General features: G+C 36.4%; 1 protein-coding gene across 1 annotated transcript; it reads left to right on the top strand.

The window, feature by feature from the left end:
- Positions 1-665: 665 nt before the first annotated feature.
- LOC142642527 (jasmonate-induced oxygenase 2-like) lies at positions 666-3,214 on the top strand. Its single transcript, XM_075816903.1, has 3 exons — positions 666-1,385; positions 2,046-2,373; positions 2,782-3,214. The coding sequence occupies exons 1-3, from the start codon at positions 916-918 to the stop codon at positions 3,040-3,042; spliced, it is 1,059 nt and encodes a 352-aa protein (XP_075673018.1). The 5' UTR covers positions 666-915; the 3' UTR covers positions 3,043-3,214.
- Positions 3,215-13,788: the final 10,574 nt, after the last annotated feature.

Here is a 13,788-nt window from a genome sequence, read left to right as displayed (position 1 = left end):
GGATACTCGATGGATACCTCCAGCTCAGCCTTGGTATAAGCTCAATGTTAGTGGAGCCACGTTTGGAGCAACACGATCCTCTGGAGTTGGAACTGTGATTAGAGATGACGCGGGCTGTGTTTTGGCAGCTTTAAGCAGAAATACATTGTCCACTGGGACCGTTGGACTCTGAAGTAAAAGCAATGAAAGGAGTAACTTTTGCTTGGGATATGGGCTTCCATGACATTGTGTTTGAGTGTTACTCGATGGTTGTCTTCGATTCTATAAATGGGTATTGTGAGTCGCTAGCTACTATTGGCAATATTATTGACGGGATTAGGCACAAGCTCAGGGATTTTCGGCTAGTCTTGGTATCTCATGTTAGAAGATAGGGCAATCGATGTGCACATCTCTTAGTTCAGCATGCGTTGTTAGTTTTGTCAATTTTGTAACTTGAATAGAGAAAAATTCTACTTTTATTGAGTCAACTTTGATTCCAGATATAATATTTTTATTTTCTTTATAATAATAGTTACGCATTTTTTATCCCAAAAAAAAACCCTTTTTCTCAAAAAATTATCATTTAATTGATCCCCAAATGTTAAATAATGCTTAATACATTTTCATAGGCTCTTTTTGGCCATGTTCCCTAAGATTTCACGTCTATCGAATAAAGAACCTATTATCAAATTCCACTTTCATAAATAGATTTTAAAATAATCATTGATGTCTTGTATTTTTGTCACTGCATTCGGGTCTACGCACGCTCGGTTTGTCACCTAGTCACAACATTTGCATCTGTAATGAAGAGAACCGTCTCTTTGAAATCGAACTAACAAAATCATGTCCAAGTTCAATGTACATCAAACTCAATCTCTCTCTCTCTAAGAACAAAGGAAAACCATCCCTTTGCACAAACAAAAATCACCAATTACCATGGGAGAGGTTGATCCAGCTTTCATCCTAGAACCTGAACACAGGCCAAGAATCTCCTACATCGAAGGCAAAGGTGTCCCACTAATCGATCTTTCTCCAATACTCTCCTCCAACAATGTTTCCGCCATTGAATTTGAAGGCCTTGTTAAAGAGGTAGGCGATGCATGCAAGGAGTGGGGGTTCTTCCAGGTGATCAATCATGGGGTGCCTTTGGAGAAGCGAGAGAAGATTGATGATGCATCGAGGAAGTTCTTTGCGCAGAGTTTGGAGGAGAAGAGGAAGGTGAGGAGGAATGAAAAGGAGGTGTTTGGTTACCATGACACAGAGCACACCAAGAATGTTAGGGACTGGAAGGAAGTGTTTGATTTTGCTATACAGGAACCCACTATACTCCCTGCCTCGCTTGACCCTGATGACAAGGAAGTCACTGAATGTAATAATCAGTGTCCTGAGTACCCGCCTGGATTAAGGTAAGGTTTTTAACAATAATTAATGGAAATCTTTTTGTAATTCACAATGATATTTGACTGATTAATAATAGTTATTATGGATAATTTTAACCTTAATTCTAGCCAATGTCAATTAGATGGCAAAATTATAAAGTTCATTTCATTTGGATGTTTGAAATTCTTGGGCAACTAAGAACTTTCCTCTCTTTTCTTCATCTTTTTATTTTATTTATTTATTTATTTATTTTTTTAAAATAATTTTATTGGTGCGGTTTGTCCATGAATGAGAAACCATGTAAAAGAGGAGAACCAAGAGATGTATATGCTTCGTGTTCTAATATTATAGGACTATTGTGTCCTAATTAAATCGTTTTTCAAAAAAATAAAAATAAAAACTTATAAATCACAGCACACTTAACGGTTGTGGAAGATAATGTTGCAAGAGCTGTTGATTGGTGACCACTGAGTCACTGACCACAAGAGAATGGATGGTACATTTTAATAACTAGTCATCTAAGGTTAACTTGATAGTAACATATGAATTTGTCTTCATAACTGTTATTTGGGAGGACCCTCTGTTATTGATTTAGAATTGAGATTAATATATCAAGAACTATAATATAGTTTGAAGCCCAATTCAATCTATATGTGATCTGATGGGTTCCTCTGACCACTGACTAGGGAGACATGCCAAGATTATGGTCAAGAGATGTTAAAACTATCTTACAAGTTATTGGAACTTATTGCTCTATCCCTAGGCTTGCCAGCAGATAGATTCTATGGCTTCTTCAAAGATCAGACAAGCTACATCCGACTAAATCACTATCCACCTTGCCCTACCCCTGAGTTAGCACTTGGTGTCGGTCGGCACAAGGATGGTGGTGCCTTAACCATCCTTGCTCAAGATGATGTTGGAGGATTGGAAGTGAAGCGGAAAACAGATGGAGAGTGGGTTCGGGTCAAACCCACCCCAGATGCATATATCATCAATATTGGTGACACTATGCAGGTAACATTTTCAAATGTTTACTCTGCTAAGTTCAAATCATTCATTTTTTTGTTGATAGCCAAACTTGCTTTCAATTACCAATTAGTAGAGGTAAAACTGAATGAGAAACCCAAGAAAGCAGCCTTTATGAGCAAAGTCTATATATACTTTGAAAATCTGGAAGTCCAAGTCTATGACATTTTCATAGTCAAAAAGTATGCAGAGTTTGACATAAATAAGTTGTCTACAATATCCAAATTATCTTTAATCATTAAAAAAATAAAATACAATACCAAAATCCAAGTATATGAGTAATGTTAGTATAATTACTAGTCCAATTTAAATTAATACTATGCCTATATTGGAATTGGTATGAACTTGGAGGCCTTTGTCATTGGCCAGTTTCACTCAAAATGGAAATATTTTCAGGTTTGGAGCAATGACAGGTATGAGAGTGTGGAGCACAGGGTGATGGTGAACTCAGAGAGGGAAAGGTTCTCTCTTCCATTTTTCTTACACACAGCGCACTACACCATGGCCAAGCCCTTAGAGGAGCTGATAAATGAGCAAAACCCTGCAAAATATGGGGCATTCAATTGGGGCAAGTTTATAGCCAACAGAAAGTGCAGTAATTTCCAAAAACTTAATGTTGAAAATCTCCAAATTTATCATTTCAAGATATCAGAATAAGCTTGTTGAATGTACTACTATCTTTAGGCAAGATAATATTAAGCTTGTTGTAAATACCATGATCTGTATAGAGACTATGGTCTATGGAAGCATGATGTGTTTCAATGTCTTGGAGATGAGCAATACTATAAATAACAATAATGGAGTATGCTTCGATGTATTGCAAAAACCATTTGATGTGATAATATATAAAGTACAATAGGAGGAATCAGGAAACTGAAGTCATTGCTTTTATATATATATATATATATATATATATATATATATATATATATATTTTTTTTTTTTTTTGAATGACTGGTTCCCCGACTTCAATCACTGACGTGACATATTTTGGTGGAAAGCAATTATCATCGCACCAATCTTAGATTATTTTTTCTCAATATAGTTTGAAATTATTTAGCCAAATAGAACTATTTTAAACTTATATAAAAAAGTTGCCTTTTTAAATCTAGAGTCGAGTTTCATGCCAAATATGTTGATATGGCGATAATATTACTAGATTAGATTACTAAATCCGTTAACCACAAGTTCTTAAAATTGGGTACTAACATGCTGGCCTAACCTTATAAACGCTCATACACAGCAGTTTGTACATGAATCAGCCGTTTGTACATGAATCAAGCATGATGACTAGACACAATTCAAGATTGTGACATTGCTAAAATCATGCGGTTTACAAGGCTCTTAACCTTTTTTTTTTTTTTTGAATGGTGAAATACTGTACTGTATAAATTAGATTTCATAGATGTGATTGTAACCCTTTTCCGTTGCAATTTTTTTCCAACAAAATTCATGAGTTTTAAATTTTAATATACCATTGACATTCAGGCACAAGTTGGCATGTTAACCATCAGGTTTTAGCTATTGTACAATGTCGAGTTCCAAAGATGGGCTCTTATTAAAGCTAGAGTTGGCCCAGATTTTTATGATGATTAAAAAATAAATGTTCTAGGCTCATGGTTTTACCATAATCTCAATCCACCCACCAAAAAAATATCTCAACCTTTACTTAATAAAATACATCATATATTTATATATGGACCCGAAACAAAGTTATAAAATTTAATATATCATAATCATGTTTCATCATATTAATATATATCTATTTAGACTTCATGATAAATTCATAGCTTTTATTGATCAACTCTATTATTGTTATTATTATTTTTTTTTTTTGAGAAAAAACCATACTCATTGGAAGTGATCAACTCTATTAAATTTGCCAAGCTAAAATATAAAATTTCCTTTTGGGGGTGATGAATAAGTCTATTGAATTGTGGCGAAATATGGCCAAAGTTGTGTACAACTATGTGGTTCTAGCGTTTTTCATTTCTTATTAACCATGTTCCGTTATTTTTTGAACTTGGTGATGGTGTCATTAATTACATTAATTATTTTTTTATATTATGAAAAGTTTTGTATTTCTATTTGCTTAATTGGTAAGATTTTCCATCATCAAATAAAGAACCTATTATCAAATTACACTTTTTGTAAATAAAATTCAAAATAATATTTGAAAAATAATCATTGTCACTTTTCTTTTCTTTTTTGGTTGAATCATTGTCACTTTTCAAGTTATAAGGTTTGATTTGTTACACTTACACCCCTAAACTATTGGGTTTAAAGTATAATTTTCTCTAATACATATGAAACAACTTATGTGGATTGTGTTTGATACAAAGCAGAATAGAAATCCACTTGCCCTAGTAAATTTTCTCAACCCTTGACCTCTATTTACTAATAAGAAATGCAAAAAATGAAACTCTAAACTCTTTTTTATCTTGTATAGGTATAAAAGATCTTAATGTACGATGTCTATATATATATAAGGTTAAGCGTAGTATTTATTACTGCTGAACTTCTATTGTATCACCTTATTGCCACGTTATTGGCCACATAATTATTATTTTTTTATTCCTATTTTTAACAAAAAAATATAAATAGATTATTGACTTTATACATTCATCTTGAGCGGTTTAAACATTATATATAACTAGTAAGTTTCCCGTGCAATGCACGGATACTGTTGTAATGTTTTATGTAAATTTGTTTTTGGAAAATATTAGACATATATTATGGCATATTTATTCTAAAACTTTGTTAGTAATGAGTTCATCATAAAAAGTAACAATTACAAATTGCTTACATATATCTATTATAATTATTTTGTTCAAGTAATGAGCAATAATTAAAACAACTTAGAGTAATATTGTATAATAAAAGTTGATAAGAGCATATTAATTCATTCTATATTATTGATTTTTATTATATGATGTAATAAAAAGCTTCATTACGATTTTTTTTTTCTTCAATCTTTGTTATTAAGGTATGGTGGTGCTTGTTTTCATCATTAATTTCTCTATCTTCAACGTTTGAAGTTTAGTCCGTCTATATTTGTTCAATTTTTGAGCTTTCATCATTTTTTTTCTTTTTGTTGCATTATTTGTGTTAATCACTAATGAATTGGCATCGAGAGATTCTTAATTGGATCTTACAAAGTTTGGACTCTGTCGCTAAGATTTTTTATAATATTTGCATTTATATTAAATTTCAATGATGTTACAGTTTTTTGTAAATATTTTTATTTTTTATTTTTGTTAATTTTGGAATAGTGTAGCAAAAAGAATTAATATAGCATATTGAAGTGTGTATTTTTTTTTCTTCCATACCTTTTTATCATTTGAAGGTGCATCAAAATCTTAGCAATTATGTAATTTTCAAAACTATCCTTTAGATTGAATTCATTCTGTGGGGGTAGAATGGTCAAAATATGCATTTAGGCCTTGGGCCTGACTTGGTGGGGTGGGGTGGGCCTGTCCGAGCAGAGCCTTTGAGGCCCACAAGCTAGCTCTTGCTACAAGGGTTGGAGGAGTTGTCCGAGGAGGAGTATCTCCTCGGATGAGTCAAGTAAAAATCATAGGACACGCTAGGGTGGTTGGGGAGAGAATTCCGGAAGATCTGTTGGGTAAAGGCATGTTCCACATAGTTGTAGGAAGGAAGAACGTATGAGAAATATCAGAGGGAAAAGGCTGCTACCACCGCATTAAAGACCCTGCACCTACCTCTCTGGCAGTATTAATGGGGGAAATGACCTCTAAACTGTAATGTTCAGCCTTCTAGCTGTTGTTTGAAGATATTAAAAAGGTGGTGGATGTGACAAGTATCTAATTGGGTGATCTATGCTACACGTGAAAGGAGAGAGGGAGGAGAAGATTGGTATAAGAGAGGAAGAGAGACATTGGAGAAAGGGGGATCGAGAAAAAAAAGGAGAAGGGGCGTAAAAGGAAGAAAAGAGAGGAAGAAAGCACTGTATACTTCACTTCCAATTTTAGTCTATTGTTCAAAGAAAGAAAAGCAATATAAGACTTCCTCGGCTTACGTCCGAGGAGGATTTCTCACTATTTGTATCCATTGGTTGTGTGTGTAGTAGCAATCTAGCTCTCCATCTGTATTCTAATATCCATAATACCTAGGTTTCAAGCCCATACTCTACAAATTTGATTGTTTAAGGCCTTTTGGGTCTGAACCCATCACACGTTAGAGTCCGAGTTCAAATTGTGCACTTACACATTCAAATGAAGTAGAGAAATCCATTTTTTCCTAATTTTTTTTTTCAAATCACGTGGAATTCGTTCTCCAATATCAATATTTTTACAATAATTTAAATAAGTTGTACCTCAGTTTATTTTTCAGCAAAATATCTTGTAGATTCAATTAGGATTTTCTTGGCATCTCAATCAAATATCACAAAATTTGTTTTGATAATTGCATCAAAAACTTCAATTTGAATCATGTATCTGAAGTAGTTTGCAATTGTATATATATAGTAGTTATAGTGAGATAAATATATTATAAATATTTGGAGAGTATATAGTTAATGTGAGTGCCTCTAACTTTGGGATAGAAAGATTTATTTTTGTTTCACATTTTGCATACCAAAATGATTTTACTTGTGGTTTGACATTCCTTTCACAAAGTACGCATAAAATGTAATTCAAACCTATTGTTGTATTAATATTACTTATTATTGCAATACCCTAGCAGTTCACATCTTGCAATGAACTTTGAAATTAATATGTATTATTTTTTTTAATGTAAATAATATGATGTATGATTATTTTTTTTATGTAAATGATGAGTACGAATTGAAATGATTAACAAACATGTTTCGTAGGATCTTATTTAATGCATTTTATCTTTACTATTATTTTCATAATATTTAAAGATAAATCCTCCTATGAAATTTTTTTTGCAGGTATTTTTGGTATTTCTTGTATATGATCATGTTTTTTAAAGAAAATATTAAGTTAATGGCATTTTGTGAGATAGTATATGATATTTATTAGACTTTTTTGTTATTATAAATTTTAGAATTTGCACTTGTCAATTATTTCAACAACCTCAAGGATCTTAAGATTTATATATATTTTTGTTGCACTGATTGATGACAGAGAATTTATCTACATAAATTGCATAGAACATTATTAATAGACAAAAGCATATTGAATTGAAATTGGGGAAAAATGATGACACGATTTCATGAGGATGAGATTTTCTAGAAGTATCACCTATATGTGGGGGAAGAAGAAGAGAGTTTTTAAGAGGAAAAGAATTTTTGCTTTGATTTATACGTGGGAAGAGTCAAACTTGGGTCATAATATGTAAGGTAAGAACTAGCTTGAGTTTTTCATAAGGTTTGGTCTACTTTTAAAATGTAGTTTATTTTATGGTGAATTAATTTTGGTCTAATGGGTCTAATTGTCAAGACCAACCCATATTTTATGTAATAGTAAAAAGAAGTTACTATGATCTATTGGGTAACAGTAAAAAAACTTAATAAAAAAAGGTAAAAAAATGCTAAATTTATATAATAGTAAAAATAAGTTACTATGATCTATTAGGTAACGGTTAAAAAAACTTAATGAAAAAAAGTAAAAAAAGGTTAAATGCAATATTAGAGTGCTATGTGGCAAGACAGTAAAAGAAGTTATTATGATCTATTGGGTAACAGTAAAAAAAACTTAATAAAAAGAGGTAAAAAATGTTAAATTTATATAATAGTAAAAATAAGTTACTATGATCTATTGGGTAACAGTTAAAAAAACTTAATAAAAAAAGGTTGATTTTTGCAAGTTAGAATTTGATTTTTTATAGTGATAAATTTAGATGCTAAACTATGAGACTTTACTAATTTTTGTTTATTTTTTAATCCTTGGGGATGGACAAAGTAATCTTAATAGTTATATTAAGAGTACTCTATAATGTCATTTATTAAGAGAAAATCAAAAGTTAGTTGTCAAACAAAAATAATCAGATGGGTGACATTTTTTTTTTAATGAGACTATCCTAAAAAAATTATCACGCGCAACGTGTGAATTCACAGCTAGTTATATTAAAAAGTTGAGTTTACATAGGACTTAATTATAATTTTTAAATTCTTTTTTTATATTTCATGTGAGACTTTCACTTACCGTGTATACCTAAAAAACTTAATCAATTTTTTTTTTTTTTGAGAAGATAATCACTAATTCAATAGTAGAGAAGTTTTATTAGAAATGTCCTTGTTGGTAAAGCATGCAAAAATGGAGTACTATATATCCTTCAAGGAAATTCAAACTCTTCTATATCTTTTTATTGGATGTAAATTTTGAAAATTTAACTTTTAGATTACATGCTCTTATTATATCTTGCAAGCAAAATTACAAGAAGTTTAAAGATTAATTATTATGTCATTTGCTCAGATCAAAGATCAATTGTTATGTCATCAATCACATGAATAAATTTCAAGTATTTTGTGGTATAAAATTATGCATAAAAAATAAGTTCATTGATCGAATAGTAAATAATATCTAATTTGAATGAAATTTGACATAAATATTAAGAATATAAAGAACATGCAATCCAATAATTAAATTTTCAATATCACATTTAATAAAATGATTCATAAAAGAATTTGAAGTGAAATTTTGTTCATAGTTATATATCTTTGAATATTTTTCTTGTCGGTGTGATGCTCTAATGTTGACTACCAAAACTTCCCGCATAGAACAAAACTCATATATATATGATGATGATGCCGAAAAAATCACCAATAAGTTGCGAGCACTCTCCAACTCGAGTCAACACCTGCAAAAAGAAAACAAAGAGACCTTAACAGAGAGCACGGGTGTGGTGCCGGCCAAAAACCCTCCGAATGTCAAGTTAGTATTTCTACGCAACCCTAGAATGCCAGAGTTGAGTCAATCGTGCGTACCTTGCTTTGTGAGGGTTTTGGAGTATATATAGTAGCGTAGGGCCGAAATTCTCACCTTGGTCAAGAAATCCTTTCCTTCTAGGAGAGTGACTCGTGGAATTTCGTATCTCTTAGAGTTCTTTTCCTTATATGAATCTTCAATCAAGGCTAACGTGTAGTGCAAGAATTCTTCATATACACGTTGGCGTGAATTACAATCAAGGCCACGTCAGCCCCAATCATATAGTGTGATTTGAGGTAGCCCGGAGAACGACGGGAGAAATTATGTGCATGCATTCTACTCGTCCGTCCACTATGCATCCGTCCTCCTTGGTCATATCACCCGTCACCCTATCGTAACGATTTTAACCATATGTGGTGGTACCGTCATGTTGGTTTTATCCCCTATCAGTTGCCCCCTCATTCCATGATACCGTCATCTTTCCCAAGCAGTCTCATGGAATGACGGTTATAATTTCTGACGGACAGACTGGAATGCTGTCATAAATGCTCAGGGACACGTGGGGGGATTTTAATGGTTGTTTGCGAGAATCGAGGCGTCCCTTCGTTTACCACGCCGTTCCCTCTATATATATATACCACCCACCGTATTCACTTTTACACTTTTTAGAAAATTTTCTGTTCAGAGCGCAACCGTCAACCTTTTGCAGAGAGTAACCGTCTCCTTTGGAAACCGGAAAACAACGTGCAGATAATTTCTCCGTCGTGCGCTTCTCGCCGTTTGCTTGTAAGTTTTTCTCACCGTCTGCTTGTAAACTATTCTTATACAATGTTTTGTTCCTTATTTTTCTTGTTGGTCCCGTCGTCGGTATAAATCTAGAGCCTTAGGCTTCCTTTACCCGTCATATGTAGGTGTCAGATGTCTAGTGAGGCGTCAAGTAGTCAGTCTTATGCCCGCGAGGGAGCGGGTTACGAAGAGGTGTTCCCGTCAGGTCAAGCAGACCAAGACACCTCCAGCGGGGAGAGGGAACCATCGGCTAGCTCTCCTTCCCATGAGGAAGATGAAGGGCAGAATGGGGACGGGTCAGAGTATGACTCGACCGACAACCTAGATGGTATCGACCCACCGGTCCAATCCGTCATAGGTCCTGACGGCTTCAGGGAGTTTGTCCTGCTCCCTCTGTGGACGGTGAACGACTTTGTGTCAACCATCAAGTCAGCGCACTTCAACACGCTGAGGCAAAAGTACCAAATACCCGACACCATATCCATCCGTCTACCATTTAAATCGGAAAAATGCTATTACTACGGTCTCGAAGACGTCGGAGTCTACGAGCAAATGCTAAAATTTGGTCTCCGTTTTCCCTTGAGTGCTTTGCATCGTCGTCTCCTCCAGTATTTGGGTCTGGCCGTCACCCAGATATCTCCGAACGCATGGAGGGTTTTCCTGAGCGTCGAGGTATTGTACGGTGTGATGTCCGACGGAGCTAGACGGTTAACGGTGGAGGAATTCTTCCATTGCTACCATCCGTCCGAAATTACGAAGTCAAGGGGCATGTACAGCTTTGTGCCGAGGAGTCCGGTACTTAGACTGGTGTCCAAGACCCCTGACTCCAACCGTAACTGGAAGGGTCGTTACTTCTTCCTTTGAGGAGATAATTGGATGTGTCGTCCAGGTGATGACGACTACATGCCGGTAGACAAAACGTGGGGGATAATGCCCCCGTCTGGTATGAGTCCGTTCTATTTGTCAACCGTCACCCTTTTTTAGGGGTTCACTCTTAACATTTTTTTTTTTTTTTTTTTTTTTTTACAGCAAGGGACCGTCCACCTATTTCAACTGAACAGTTCGGCTTTCTGGAGAAAATTTTTCAAAAGACTAAGTTGTCTGAAAGGACCTGGTCAAAGCTCGTCACATTGGACACGTTACACTGGTACTGTGACGGTCCTGAACCCACATCCGTCACTCGCCGATACGACGCTTTTATACACAAACGTAAGTTATGGAATCCTTCCGTCAATATCCTTACTATATCTAGTCTTTCTTTTTTTTTTTTTTTAAATTTTAAAAACCGTCTTCTTTTGTAGAAATGGACGACGCTAGGAGACGAGCCATTAAGCAGCGGGCGGCAAAAAAGAAACAAGGGGGCGACGCTTCGACTATGGATCCGTCACATATGGCCCCTAAAAGTTCATCCTCTGAGAGATGGGACCGTCATGCCAAAAAGCAGAAACTTGTGACGGGTCTACCTGCCGGCCAAGGATCCGACATGGTGAAACAGCCTCCCAAGCTTGGGATTGGCAAGGGTAAGGGCTTGATGACCAACCCGAACCCCGTGAAGGAGAAGCCCCCCGTCCTGCTTCGTGAAGACCCCCAATACGCTCTCCGTCGTATTGGTTCCATTATAACTGGCGACGACTACGAAGACCTTGGAAATCATGCCACCGAGGCCATGAGTGAAACATGTCTGTTCAGCTTAGCTCAGGTTAGTGTCCGTCACTTTGACTCCGTCTCGTTCCTCTATACGTGAACTTATTTCTACCCGAACTGTGGCAGGGCGTGCTCATGGCCAAAGGCTTGTCAGACCGTTGCCTGGCCCAGGAGAGAGCCCTTGAACGCGTACGTGCAAAGGCAAAGGTGACAGCAGAAGAATTGGACGAATTGAAGCTGTGGAGGGTCCGCCATGAGCAGAAGCTAACGCTCTCCGAGCAGGCTCGGGAGAACTTAGAAAAGGAGGTTGAGCTGCTTAGGAAGACGGTGAAAGCTCATGACGACAATGTCCGTCAAGCTAAAGTTGATGCCGTCAGAGAGTATTGTGACTCCGACGCGCTTCTGATGGAGCTTGGTTCTTCTTTTAGCGACGGGTTTGATGACTGCATCTGTCAGGTGAAGGCATCATTCCCTGACCTGGACTTAGCTCACATAACTATAGATGCCGAGGCCCAAACCCTTGCTCACCCTGTCGACTCTGAAGGGATGGAGGAACTTTTTGGTGAGGTTCCAGGTGATGACAGGGTCGCTAAAGCCGCAGAAGAAACAACCGTCGCTGATTCTCATCAGCCGTTGCCCGACGACCATGAAGAAACCGTCATAGTTCAAGACTGATGTAATTTGTAATGATAGGGAACAATTTTATCTTTTGTCTTTTGCTCAACTCTTTTTGCTAAGTATTAGACTTTCCATTATTGAACTCTACTGTATCAGTGAAACCCCTTGGGTAACCCGTCCATATTTGGACCAGAATTTTTGTACTTTGCATGATCCGTTCAGTATATTTCGGACTATCCGTCCACTTTCATTGAATTTCGCTTTTTTATTCTGCCTATTTATGGAGCTCTTAGTTTATCCGTCCACTTTGTGGACTTGCAGAATTTCATCCTTTGGATGATCCGTCCACTTTGCGGACTTATGGATTTGAGACCCGTCCACTTTGTGAACTAGGTTTCTCATCCCTTTGGGATGATCCGTCCATGTTGTGGACTTGTAGAATTTCATCCATTTGGGATGATCCGTCCTCTTTGCAGGCTTATGGATTTGAGACCCGTCCACTTTGTGAACTAGGTTTCTCATCCCTTTGGGATGATCCGTCCATGTTGTGGACTTGTAGAATTTCATCCATTTGGGATGATCCGTCCACTTTATGGACTTGTAGAATTTCATCCTTTGGATGATCCGTCCACTTTGTGGACTCGTAGATTTGAGACCCGTCCACTTTGTGAACTAGGTTTTTCATCCCTTTGTGATGATCCGTCCCTGTTATGGACTTGTAGAATTTCATCCATTTGGGATGATCCGTCCATTTTGTGGACTTGTAGAATTTCATCCTTTGGATGATCCGTCCACTTTGTGGACTCGTAGATTTGAGACCCGTCCACTTTGCGAACTAGGTTTTTCAACCCTTTGGGATGATCCGTCCATGTTATGGACTTGTAGAATTTTATCCATTTGGGATGATCCGTCCACTTTGTGGACTTGTAGAATTTCATCCTTTGGATGATCCGTCCACTTTATGGACTCGTAGATGTGAGACCCGTCCACTTTGTGAACTAGGTTTTTCAACCCTTTGGGATGATTCGTCCATGTTATGGACTTGTAGAATTTCATCCATTATATCAGTTCAACATACCAAATTGTTTATGGAAAAGAAAACTTGGGCTCTAATAAGTAAAAACTATGAATGTTTAAAATTAAACTGAAAGTAAGGCGGTAGACATTGTCTTATGACTGTCGCATTACTAGTAGTACTTCTTCAGGTGCTCCGTGTTCCAGGGATGGCCTAACTTCCTTCCTTCTAACGTCTCCAAGTAGTACGTTCCTTTCCTATGCCATGAGATAATTCTGTATGGGCCTTCCCAGTTAGGACCCAGCTTTCCTAGGGATGCATCCTTCGTAGCGCCAAGCACTCTTCGTAATACCAGATCTCCCACCTTGAAGTCCCGGTGCCGGACCTTGGAGTTGTAGTGTTTTGCCATCATGTCTTGGTACCGCGCCAGTCTCTGTGCTGCTGCTGCCCTGACCTCATCCACAAGGTCAAGTTCTAGGCGCAATG

The sequence above is a fragment of the Castanea sativa genome, chromosome 7, assembly GCF_040712315.1.
Source record: "Castanea sativa cultivar Marrone di Chiusa Pesio chromosome 7, ASM4071231v1".
Lineage (NCBI taxonomy): Eukaryota > Viridiplantae > Streptophyta > Magnoliopsida > Fagales > Fagaceae > Castanea > Castanea sativa.
This window is presented reverse-complemented; position numbering and strand designations above follow the sequence as displayed.

Coding starts and splice junctions, on each gene's coding strand:
- LOC142642527 (XM_075816903.1), top strand. CDS start 916: ATGGGAGAGGTTGATCCAGCTTTCATCCTAGAACCTGAACACAGGCCA. Junction 1,386..2,045: donor GAGTACCCGCCTGGATTAAG/GTAAGGTTTTTA, acceptor ACCACTGACTAG/GGAGACATGCCAAGATTATG. Junction 2,374..2,781: donor ATATTGGTGACACTATGCAG/GTAACATTTTCA, acceptor AAATATTTTCAG/GTTTGGAGCAATGACAGGTA.